Source organism: Perissodus microlepis, chromosome 18 (genome assembly GCF_051167445.1).
Source record: "Perissodus microlepis isolate ML-2025 ecotype Zambia chromosome 18, ASM5116744v1, whole genome shotgun sequence".
Lineage (NCBI taxonomy): Eukaryota > Metazoa > Chordata > Actinopteri > Cichliformes > Cichlidae > Perissodus > Perissodus microlepis.
Genome location: NC_140478.1, coordinates 17,192,210 through 17,205,062, shown reverse-complemented (window position 1 = coordinate 17,205,062; position 12,853 = coordinate 17,192,210). Strand labels below are relative to the sequence as shown.

Genomic DNA, 12,853 nt, shown 5'->3' with positions numbered 1-12,853 from the left:
TTTCACGTGCATCTCAAGGGTGTCAAACATAAGGCCCTGGGGACAGAATCTCCCCGGTAAAGGTCCACTGGTGAGTTCTGTAAAATGTGGAGAGACAATTTTGTGAATTTTAGCTGTATTTTCTGAAGTTTTTTCAGCTTCTGCTATTGATAAACACCTCCCCCGCGGGTATTTACACTAAACCAAACTAATTAAGTAATAAATAAACAATTAAATGACCAACAAGTTCCTGGTTTGTCTTTTTACCCCTCTATCTACTATAGAAATGTCATTTCCTTTCCCAAGGGGTCCACAGTAAAAATAAATAAACTTTCTGGGCAGCAAGCTACCAGAACTTTTTCTGTAATTTTATTTCTTACATTTTAATCTTACACATTTCTGTTATTTAGACATTTTTCTTTGTCAAGTATATAAACTAGGATTTACTATTGAAATTGTTTTTTTTTTTCTTATATAAAGATATCTCAGGGATTAAATGTGTTGTTACAGGGTTTTGGGTTTTTTTTACACTGACAGAAAAGTTCTAAGTGTAAATGCACTGCATTGAGGTTATTTATAAGTTAGGATCATTTTAGTGATTTGCAGCAGTTGCTCAGTCACTGATCCCTGAGTCCCCTACTGTACACTCTGTACACACATGACTGTGTTAGTACCCACCCAGACAACACAGTCATCAAGTTTGCAGATGATACCACCGTGGTGGGGCTCATCTCAGGGGGATATGAGACGGCATACAGAGCTGAAGTTCAGAGGCTGTCAGATTGGTGTGTAGACAACAACCTGGACCTCAATACCACCAAGACAAAAGAACTGGTAGTTGACTTCAGAAGGAGGAAGTCCGAGCTGCAGCCTGTCAGCATCAACGGGGAGTGCGTGGAAAGGGTCTCCTTTCCACGCACTCTATGTGCACATAGACACAGACCTCCAATGGAGCTCTAACACCTCTGCGGTTTTAAAGAAGGCCCAACAGTGTCTCCACTTTCTGAGAATCCTCAGAAAAATGGTCCTGAAGAAGGAGCTGCTGACCGTCTTCTACCGCTGCTCCATTGAAAGTGTGCTGACATATTGCATCGGTGTGTGGTTCTCCAGCTGCACCACAGCACACAGAAAGGCACTCCAGAGGGTCATTAATATGGCCCAAAAAATCATTGGACATTCTCTTCCCTCCCTGAAGGACCTGTACAGCACTCGCTGTCTCAAGAGGGCACGCAGCATCCTACAGGACGGAACACACCCAGGACACCGGGTGTTTAAGCTGCTGCCGTCTGGCAGGAGGTTCAGGCTACTGAGGTCCCAGACAAACAGACTCAAGGACAGCTTTTACAACAGGGCAATAGCCCTAATCAATGCAAATAGCTGACCTGACTGGCTACCTACCTGGACTTTTTTTTTTTCTTTTGGGGGGGGGGGGGGGGGGGGGTAACAATGTTTAAAACAATAATAATAATAATATTTATATTTATAACAAGGTGCAATAATAATTAATGTGCAATAATAACAGTGTGCAATACACATACACTTATTCTTCTTTTTTTTATTACTAAGTTAATATACTGTGTTGTGTTGTTTGTGTTGCGTTGTGATGTGTCATATCGTGTCGTGTTGTGTTATATGTAGTGCCGACGTAGGACAGTTTTCCAATCTCATTGTACTATTGTACTATGTATGACTGTGCAATGACAATAAAGAGTTATCTTATCATCTTCATTGCCACACCTGACTCCACCTCACCCTGTCCCTACCATGCTCCTCTGTATGCCCAGCTTCACTATACATCCAGGAGTTTTCTCTGCAGGCTTCCTCTTTTCCTCCTGCCTGGCAGATCCATATTCAGCATCCTTTGTCAGTACATCCACTGCCCCTCCTCTGCACATATCCAAAGCATCCCAGCCTTGCTTCTCTAACTTTATCTCCAAACCATCCAACCTGAGTGGTCCTTTTCTTGAAGTAATTCCTTACTTTGACCATCCTGCTCACTCCCAATGAAAATCTCAGCATCTTCAGCTCAAGCTCCCGTCGTTTTGTTATTTTCATTGTCTCCAAAACTTATACAATAGCAGGTCTCACTACCATTTTTTTGTAAACCTCTTTCACGCTGCTATTCTTCTGTCACAAATCACCCCTGACACTCGTCTCCACCCACTCCACCCTGCCTCCACCTCTCTTGTGCACTGTCCGTTGCTTATGCTGACTTGAATTTATTTAGTTTTCTGTTTGATAAACTTTTAAAGCTTATATACTTCTTGGTTTCTTTGTAAAAAACACATACTGTGTTAACAGCAGTCTTTAATTTCCACGTGCTTACAGCGAAGCATCTTTCTATACCAAATGTTGCATGAGGTGTATTGGTACCATTTAGTGTCCATCCACATGGGTAGTTTAAGAACATGAGCACCGAGCCCTCCAAGTACCAATCAAATGCAGAGTGCACAGCACAACAGAGTGTGTGTTTTGCCCGCTTACTCGTACCATCATGCCAAGATGCCACCTAGCACTATGTCTTCTATGTGTCAAGATGTTATTTAAACACAAAATGAAACACATAATTATGCTTTTAGCTATAATTAAACTCAGCTTTTATTTGTTCAAGCTCAAAGTTTATATAACATGTTTCTCATGGAGTATGAGTGGTTTAAAGATGTAGCAGGGTTTGTTTTTTTTTGTTTTTTTACCAACAGTCAGGTCCACAGGAGTGATACCCAGTAAATGTGCAAGCACAGCACACACAATTAACTAAATTTGGTTGAAAGTTAACACGTGTTTCGAGATTGCATGCTAGCATAATGAGGGGGTTCCGGGCTCTGAGAGAAAGTGGGATCGCTACAAGATGACTGAAGACCCAAGAAGGAAAAATACCTCTTTTATAAATGTTTGTTTATTCAGTCGTTGTGACATAGTGGATCATTTAATGTGGACTCTGAACAATCTGAGAAGAACAACTCTTTGGCTTCCTTGATCACATGTCCATAAACAGTCATAAAGTCATAAACAGTCTGTGATCATAACAAAAGATTTTTATGAAAGTCTCTACAGCTGATGAATGGAAACATATCTAGAAGTCAGCATAGCTTATGACTCATTATTTGCCTATTTGCTAGTATGTTTGAAGCTTTGGTTGAACTAAACACAGAACACACATCCACTCTGACCACTTTCTTCAAACTGAGCATCAGAATGGGGAGGGAGGGCGATTTAATTGTGAGCATGGCATGGTTACTGCTGATCTACTGGGATTTTCCTGCAGAACTGCAGTTCTCTGAGCAAAAGTGTATTGTTGACATCACAGGAAAATAATTAGACTGCTTGTAGTTGGTAAGAAATCTACAGTAACTCAAGAAACAATTTGTTACGACTAAGCAGAAAAGCATCTCTTAATGCACAACACCCCCAAACTTGTAGCAGATGGGCTACAGCAGCAGAAGACCACACCGGGTCCTGTTAGAGTTGAGCAGGAAACTGGGGCTACAGTTCACACAGGCTCACCAAAATTTGACGATATAAGACATAAAAAAAAAATTTGTCTGACGAGTCTTAATTTTTGCTACGTTTGGATGGTAGGGTCCAAATTTGGCCTAAGCATGAAGCATAGTAACTGAACTGGTTCTTATACAGCGCATTTCTACTCTACCTCAGCACTGAAAGCAACATGCCTCATTCACCAGTTCACACTCTTTCTTACGAGCACTTTTTCTAGGCTTAACTGCTTTCTGGCTAACATTTACACTCCAATGGATGCATCATAGAGCAACTTGGGGGAAAGAGTATCTTGCCCAGGTATATTTGGCATGTAGAATGGCTCAAAACAGGTATCAAACAAACAACCTCCTGAGCTACAGTCACAGCACTCCATCCCTGCATCTATTCTAATGGGCACACTTGAGGTCCCTTAGTACCTCATATCATTTAAACATCACAGCCTCCACGAGTATTGTTTGCAGATCATGTCCCTTTATGACAACAGTGTAGCCATCTTCTGAAATCTACTTCCAGCAGGATAATGCTCCACATCACAAAATTTAAATAATCTCAAATTGTTTTTTCGACCATGAAAATCACCTTCAGTCACCAGATCTCAAGAAAAAAAAAAAGCACCTTTTGGATGTGGTGCTGGCATCATGCCAATACGGAGAAAAGTCTGAGGAATGTTTCCAGGACCTTTATGGGATCCAACTCAGTGCTAGCAACATGCAACAAATTCCTTTTTCCAGCTTTAATTAAAAGAAAAGAAAGTGCAATTATTGAAAACACAAACAAATTGCTAACATGTAAAATAGTTTATTTTTGTAAATGTTTCTAAATTCAATTCCACAAACTCCAAACCTCATACTCTGTACACTTCAAAAGGCAATTCAAAAAAAGAGAAAGAAACAAAAAAAAGAAACGAAAAAGAAAAGGAACAAAATAAAAACAAAAAGAAAAGAAATGACTACTTTACACGACCAAGAAAATGTAGCACAAACACACTGGCAGGATGATGTATCGTACAAGAGAAGAAAAAATATCCAAGAAACAATTTTGTTACAACCATTCATTGAGAAAAATATATACAATTGAGTCTTCGGAAAGTTAAAAAAATACATGCCATATACATTACAAGTTCTAAGACTGTCTCCAAAATTTTACAGTCAACTTGAAATTGTGCACGCAAAAACTCCTCTGCTTCTAGCATGTGACTTGTGAAGTGTCAGTATAAGAAATATTTCTGATTATAAGCAGGATGCCATCTCTTTCCAAAAAAACGAAACAAAAACAAAAGGCAGAACAACCTACAGTTCTCCATAGAATTCTTTCTGTCGCGCAATGGTTCGTCCAAGTCACAACATTATTAGACGTTCGCACCTTATTTGTGTTAAAAGTAAAGTTTAAAAAACAACAACAACAACAAAAAAACAGGTTAACACATGTTGCTGTTTCCATTTGTGATAAAAAGTTAAAAAGCATTTTTTTTGGGTTTTAAAACCTAATTCACAGTTCTTTAAAATCAAACCTGATTAACAGCAAACAGATCACAATGATCTTTTACTATCTGAAGAGTCTTTTTTTGATTCTGTAACCGATTACTTGTTACATTAGTCAACAAAAATATTTCTTTTGTTTTTGAGAGTGGTCAAAGTAAGTGTAAGTCACAAAACACTACGCTACAATACCGTACTTTTAATACAACAAAAATACTTTGTGAATTATTGTGGTTATATTACAAATTCTGTACAGAATAATCATAATATATACTCTCAAACTGAAATAACGTCCATCTTAAATAAATTTCAATGACAAACAGAACAAAAACAATTTTAAAAACACCCAAACATCGAGAAGGTTAAGGTAGTATTTGGTCGGTTATTCCTATAGTTTTTTTTGTTGGTTTTTTTTATGTACATTTATACAAAAGTAACAGCATGTCTTCTTCAATCTTCAAAAACAATAGCAATCTAGCCTTCTTTTAACTCGATCTCATTTTGAGAATAAAATTCATTCACTCAGTAATAAATACAAAACCTCTCGAATTCCACACAAATCACATGACAGAGACCTATGATAAAACTGACTCATGGAATCAAGTATTTAAAAGCTTGTGTGTGTGTGTGTATGGGTTTTTTTTGTTTATTTTTTTATTTTTAGTGCAAGTTAATATTCCCTTCGCGGTATTCATTGCTGTACATTCCTCATTCAGTGATGTCTACATTTAGTCAAACGGTATACATTAACAGTATGAACAAAAGGGCCTGCCCTTAGTAAGCAATAAGGCCGCACCCCACACAGTGCTTTCTCATTCGCTGGTGGATTCCGCACCCCATGTACACCAAACAAACACACGGATACATACAGACGGAGGCGTCGACAGAGCCCCTCACATATGGCACGAGTCATTTCCTGCTACTGTGTTATATTTCCCTTCCTCCGCCTATTTTTAATTCCACGTTGTTGACGAACCAACACCGATTCATTTATTTCTCCAAGGGCTCAGGCCTTCTGCTCATTCGTAAAATGACTTTAGTGTGAAGTCTCTTATTTATTCTGTGCAGAGATCACAGCATCCTCCACACGCTATGGCAAGGAATGCGTTTGGGTTCGTCGTTTCCGTTTTGCTCAGTTAATCCACTTCCTGCATTCAGGAGCTCCACAGTGGCAAGCAATCTTGTGCTGGCCCTCAAAGCTGTCAAACTGGTAGTTGAAACACAGCTGCAGAAAACAAACACGGGAGAAACGTCCATGGCTATATCACAACTGCACCGTTTACACCCACATATGCATGCAAATGAACAGGGATAAATTCTAATTACAGAAAAAATAAATTAAAAATATATATTTATTTATATATATATATATATATATATATATATATATATATATATATATATATATATATATATATATATATATGTGTGTGTGTGTGTGTGTGTGTGTGTGTTTGTGTGTGTGTGTATACCAACCTCCTCTCCTTTTTCAATTCTGCGAATGCAGCTGATGATGATTTTGTAACCCCTCTCAAATGTTACCACCTCAGCAACACAGTTAGGGGCACAAGAATGATTGATATATCTGAAAAAGAAGCACGAGTCACGCGTGAAACAGCGTTCAGAGCATTACTGTAACATAGCCGACCACATTTAAATGACTGCAAATTCTATTTGCAACTAAAGGCTCATTTGCTGCCTCTGTGAGCTGATTCAGACACGCAGCGGCAGACGGTGATAAGATGAAAATGCCAGCATTTAAAAAAACAAAACAATTATGACATTCAAAAGAAACTAGCTTTGTTTCCAACTTGTGAGTCTGTGTTTGGTCATCATGGCAAAATGAGACGCAAAGGCAGTTTAGAGTACCTTTACAGGGGTTTTCATATCTGTGGATAGATTTTGTCAGTGAGAACAAAGTAGTACTGACTACTGAGTGTTCATCTTTCACAAACTATGAAGAAGGGCATGAACCTGTTCCAACATGGTCTCTAGTTCTGGTTCCATGTGTGTTTGGGCCCTTTTGACAATACAACTGAACTGCCATCACTTTGATAACAAAATCCAAAAAAAGGCCAACGTCTACAGCAGCAACGAAAAAAACCCTGATGCTCATTTGCAATATGTACCAGTTTGCAGACAAGCCTCCCACACACAGAAGCAGAGTCTCGTCTGTGCCACTTTACTGGAAGATTATATCGGTAAGACAGATATGGAGAGGCTACTTTTACGACGTTGAGGCGTGCACTCCACAAGACCTTTGTTCCATCTTAGCAGCTCATCAGTTAAGTCCTGTAAGAAGTAAGGCTGGCCATCCATAAATCTAACTACTTCTTTTTCCTTCCTCAAAAATCCCACAGATGCTCAAACAGACTTGAGATTTCAGGGACTTGGAAGCCGAGTTAACACCCTTGCCTCCTTTGGCAGGGGATAGTGGTCAGTATGAAAACCCTGTGCAGCGCTGTGCATTCTGATAACTTTCTACCATAACCAGTTTTCAGTAAATTGTGCTGGAGGTGCTCTTCTGTGGGATCACAGAGCCACCCTTTACTCCCACACATCAATGTGCTTTAAGCCCTCATCACTTGTGCTAACCACTGGAAACAGGTAACACCCCACCGGACATGCTGTTCTGGAGGTGCCCTGACCCAGTCATCTAGTCATAACAATGTGGCTCTTGTCAAAGTCGCTCAGATCAACAGGCTTGCTCATTTTTCCCTGTTTTAACTTCAAGAGCTCACTCTTCACTTGCAGCCTCTTGTAACCACCCCCTTGACAGATACCAGTGCACTGAGATCATCAGGGTTACTCACTTCACCCGCAAGGGGTTTTAATGTTGTGGCTCATCGGTGTGCTACACTGAATGACATTTGTTGCAGTAAGTGAGTATGAAAGAAATGCTACAGTGTCATAAATACATTTATGAAAATGCTCAAACATTTCGTGGAAGCTCAGAGTACCTTGCGATCCCTCCATTTAGTGTGGCATCAACAACATGTTCGCTGTCGATGCGGAACATGAACACTGCCCGGTTCTACAAGGAAGAGAAGAAATGCTCTTAGCTTTTGGAAAAGATCATTTTAAAGAAACACAATGTTGCAGCACATATATTTACCTTAGACCTATAGATTTTCTCCTTCCGGATGGCGACCTCGTTTCGGAGGATGGTTCCATTGTACTCAATCACCATTGTCTGTTTTTCAATGTCTCTAGCAGCAAACAGCCCCAGGCCCTGTGAATATGTCACATTTTCATTTAGTCAACAGGAAATGGAAACCAAAAGCATCAGTCTCACTCTGACAGTTTAAAAGGAATTTAAATCTGGTCGACTCACCTGGATGCGGGAGCGGCCCAGATAGACGTTGGCTCGCCACTCACTCTTCATCCAGCGGTACTGGGAGGACCTGGGGTGCACCACCGGAGGCTTATTATGGGGGGCGCCACCTTCTCCTTGGGCAACATTCTGGTTAGACCTGGCACTGCTGCTGGATACAGCCTGTGGCTGAGGCCTTTATTTTTAGAAGGGAGGTGGAGAAGGAGAACATTTTATTAACTCTGACTTATTTACTTGGAGACAGAACGTTCCCAGGAAGCTAATTTAATGTCAACTTCAAACAAAGTTACCTTATCACCAGTGAGGTGTAGGGAGAGCTTGTTCTTGGCTGAGCGCGGGCACAACCAGCTGGATTGAACATGAGAGGCAACTCCACGAGAGGGTTGCGTCCGTAACGGAACGAGTACCTGTCACAAGCTTCCACTCCTGGGAGCTGAAACCAGATGAAAAGCATCATTTAGAGATTTGTTGATGTTTTTAAATTCTTGCAGCTGATGAAATCCTCCAAAGTAGGTACAAACCGATTCTGTGATCTTGGCAACTGCAGGAACTGTGAGCCCAAACAGATCCTCTCCTTTCAGGTAAACAGGAAAGAGCTTCAGAGTGCCCGACTCAGCTCTCTTCTCAGCAACTGGGCCTAGCACCTTATCCCACACTCCTAATGACAAGAGCAGAGACAAGAACAGAAGCTGGTTAAAACTGTTTCATCAGCCACAAAAACACACTAGTATTTTTTTTCCTGAGGGCAAACCTTTAGCAGAGGTGTCAGTCAGGACCATGTCTTGGTAGCCTTGTTCGATGACTCTGATGGTAAACTCTGGTATCCCGTCTCTCTCTTCAACTGAACAGATGTAGCGACAGCGGTGATTGCCATGGCGCATGCTCCAGTAAATGCGGCAAGCTTCATAGCCAACTGGAAAGATGGCTGTTGAGGAATGGAAGGACGCCATCTGTAGCGGTGTGAGCTGGCCGATCGCATGCAACACCAGACTGCCTACCCGAAAGGTGTAACCTAACTCGGGCTGCTGCACAGCCGTGGCAATTTGACGCACTTCGTCTCTCTGGACATAAACACGCCGGAACACAGCAAAGCATCGCAGCTCGTGCTCCAGAGCTTGTCCCGCTGTTCCCCGGGGCCTGTGGGCATGGCAGAGCATGGTCTTATCCTTGAAGAAGGTGCACTGAGCATGCAGGGCACAGGTGAAATGGTAGACATTGGTGCAGCGCAGGCGGTGGCAGCCGCTGGTGGCTCCGGTCTGCTGACAGTAGGCGCATCGTATAGTTTGACCACGCCGCAGCGCAAGCTCCACGTTGATGAGGGCGCCAGCTTGAGTCTCGTACACCTCAGTCGACCAAAGGGCACAGTTGAGATGAACCCACACATCGAGATCTAGATTGAGCAGCCTGGCAGGACCATCAGTCATTCCATCTCCAAACTGATGGCAGAAACAGCAGCGTCTCTGGTCCTTGAGTGACACTGGAGGGCGCAGGGAGGCTCCAAGCTTCTTCAGGAGCTCATCAATCTTATCCTCATCCGGGAGCTGCGAATTCCCTCTTGGCACCACCACCTGGACAGTCCATTTCCTCCATCGGAGTCCTTTCTGTCTCTTTCCCTGGTGCCAGCCGTCGTGGGACCTTGGCCTGGACTTCAGCTTCACTGTCACTTTGAGGGCATCGGATTTTGCGTCAGTCTTGGGTGTCTCACCTGCTGAAGGGAAGGGGATGGGAGGTGTAGAGGGGGGTGACTGCTTTGGCTGAAGCTGGGCCAGACAATGGACATCCAGCGAGGACATGTTGTTACTGTACTGGTGCTGAGTTTTAGAAAGGCTCTCCGTTTGCTCAGAGGCTGGGAGGAGGGACACAGACTCCTGGGAAGATGACAAGGGAAAAAAAAATGCCAAACTTAAAAGTCAAATGCTTTTTTAAGACTCAGATTTCTCAGAGATGTGCATGGGTTACAGTGGTACAAACCTTAGTTTCTGTGGTTGATCTGGACTGCAGTGGTGGTGATGAACAGTAGAGAAGGAAGCAGTTGTGGCTGCAGAAGACCAAGTCGTCTTCAGATTTACAACGGCCTTCAGATTCCTAACGAGAAGAAAATCAGTCCAAGTTTGAAGAAGCTGAATTAGGAATGAGGTGTAAGTCAACATCTGACTAATGGAAGCCACTCAAGGCAAAGCGATGTTGAAAAATAAATTATGCAATATTTAAATAACCTAAATACTGCTGTTTAACCTACTAACTGATCTGAAATCTATTTAACTCCATTAGGAAAGATTTACATAATCAGAGCATATGTTCAGTGTTATTGCAGTGCTGTGCATATGAATATATTGATAAGTGTGGCCCTTCAGGGTGAAAGGAGTTTTAATACTTCATTTCCCCAATGTAAAAATCTGGTAAGCCAACCAATCACAGCTCATATAGTAATCTCAATATTATATGTATACATGGCATTGAAATGATCCAAATTTCTGACAGTGGGACTCATTACACAAATCAAAGCTATAGTCATCTCCAAAATGCATAAAGTTAAAACAAAAACATAATTTCAACATCTCAAGCAACATTAGTGCAAATTTGCATTTTGTACAATTTCACAGCTGTAAAAAGGAAAGGAGCTAAAGCTCGAGTTCTCGGATAACTTTACCAAAAATTCACATTTTAACTAGCTCATCGGGGCTTTGGCTTGGACACAGTCATCATTATAAAAGGTTATGTGATGCATAAATGAAAGCTTTAACTAACTGCTAAGTTCACAGACTGATGAGTCATGCTTTTGGCTTTTATTGACAGCGACATGCAGAATAATTTGCAGGAAGGGGCAGATTTACTTAAAGAACAGCAAAGTCTGCACGTATACATCGAACGTTATTTAAAAAAAAATTAAGATCAACCGAAGGAAGCACCTACTGCAGGACTTCACAATGAATTACTACCTTAAGAAGTTCAAGCTGTAAAGACAGAACAAGAACAAGTTTGAATCTGAAGACTCTTAGACTCTGTTTCACAAGGTGATAATTGAGAAACTGTGGTACCACAGATGCTGACCTGCAGAGTGTCTAATTTAAAAAAAATAAATAAATTACTAAATATAGAAAAGTAATCTTTGTTAAAATATTAAAGCCATGTGTCATCTTTGACTTAATGCTTTTTGGAAATCAGCTCATCTTTTACTTGTGATAGAAATTTTGCTCAGGGGCAAAACTGTCACATGGCACTATATTAAAATATGGTGTACTTTAGTCAACGCCGTTAGATATCCGAGCCTTTTTGTTCATGAGAGCTGCTGACGATCAGAAGCACTTTATTATCTGTGGCCTTGATCTCTGAGTAAGGAATGGAGAAGCACTACATCCTTAGTCCATTCAGGCTGCCTGTAAAGGTTATAATTTCAACTTTTAGCCTTTATTTGACAGGTGGTGTGCACAGTTAATATATACATGACTGTGCAGCCAATGCATCTGGTACCTTCATGTGAACAGGGAGGTCTTTGATGGCTTTCTGCACTCCATTTCCCAGAACCACCACCTTACAGTGGCAGCACCACTGGGGTTTACATCCAGAGCTGCCAGGGATCTTGTGATCAGGTCCTCGAGCTCCAGCATTGCCTGATGTAACAGAAAAGTGATGCAAAATTAGATCAATTTTTAACATCTCTGACAGTAACCTACAGATGATTGAATCTTTAATTGGACTAAACAAACTTTAGCAAACAAAATAAAACAGCCTTTATAGAATTGGACTGTAGGCTACCTTCAGCCTCAGATAAATAATGGTACACTCAAAAAACTGTTAAAAAACACAAGCGCTCCTCTGGATGTTTAAAGGGAAGTGATTAGGTATCGAAAGAGTATTGCTGAATTGTGCTTTTTCACGGGGAGTGATTATATTTAGCTTAAATCAAACATGACATTTCAATTACAGGCTGTATTACTGCACCGGGTGGAATCAGAGATGCTCTTGTTTAATTTAGTTTTATTCCCTACCTGGGCTGTTGGGATGGAAACGGAAATGATGTGCCTGCTGCATCATTCCCTGTGGTCCACTGGCTCTGATCATTTGTCCCGGCCGTCCATGCAGTCCTCCACTGTCTCCTTGTCCATTGAAAAGCATGGGAGGCCGTGGCTCCATGCCATGTGGGCCCACCCTTTGACCGCTGATCATAGATAGGGGCCCCCTGTCTGGGGTGCTGCTGACCTCATAACTGCTGGGGATCTTCACACACAAGAGGTCTGAAATGGCTGCCACCACACCGGTAATATTCTGAAAAATAAATAAAACAAATAAATAGAAGTTTAGAGCAATGCAAGTTGTCCTCTAAATTTGTCCACCATAGTCACCCAAGTGTTCCAAGTAAAAAGGCACTTAAAGCTGTTAAATGTTGACTTCTGTATTACTCCTCTGATTTAATATTAAGAAGTGAATCTCTTAGGAACTAAAATGCCCTTATCAGCTGATTTAAAAGTAGTTTACTTTCTCATGTAAAATGAAATCTGCCAATAAACTAGGATAGCTAAGTTAATATGCAGCTTTAAATATCTTGCACATGCAAGAATTAACA

At 41.2% G+C, this 12,853-nt stretch overlaps 1 protein-coding gene across 8 annotated transcripts in view; it reads right to left on the bottom strand.

Moving 5' to 3' along the window:
• Positions 1 to 4,259: 4,259 nt before the first annotated feature.
• kmt2cb (lysine (K)-specific methyltransferase 2Cb) overlaps positions 4,260 to 12,853 on the bottom strand; it is an 85,064-nt gene continuing 76,470 nt past the window's right edge. For all 8 annotated transcript variants that reach the window (XM_084913352.1, XM_084913353.1, XM_084913357.1 and 5 more), the window contains 11 exons: positions 12,279 to 12,555; positions 11,761 to 11,900; positions 10,261 to 10,374; positions 9,041 to 10,157; positions 8,811 to 8,947; positions 8,580 to 8,722; positions 8,290 to 8,464; positions 8,071 to 8,187; positions 7,916 to 7,989; positions 6,432 to 6,540; positions 4,260 to 6,180 (listed from right to left, as the gene is read on the bottom strand). In XM_084913352.1, the coding sequence (XP_084769478.1) occupies positions 6,088 to 6,180; positions 6,432 to 6,540; positions 7,916 to 7,989; positions 8,071 to 8,187; positions 8,290 to 8,464; positions 8,580 to 8,722; positions 8,811 to 8,947; positions 9,041 to 10,157; positions 10,261 to 10,374; positions 11,761 to 11,900; positions 12,279 to 12,555 (2,496 nt within the window). In that variant the 3' untranslated portion in view covers positions 4,260 to 6,087. The remainder of the gene's footprint in view (positions 6,181 to 6,431; positions 6,541 to 7,915; positions 7,990 to 8,070; positions 8,188 to 8,289; positions 8,465 to 8,579; positions 8,723 to 8,810; positions 8,948 to 9,040; positions 10,158 to 10,260; positions 10,375 to 11,760; positions 11,901 to 12,278; positions 12,556 to 12,853) is intronic.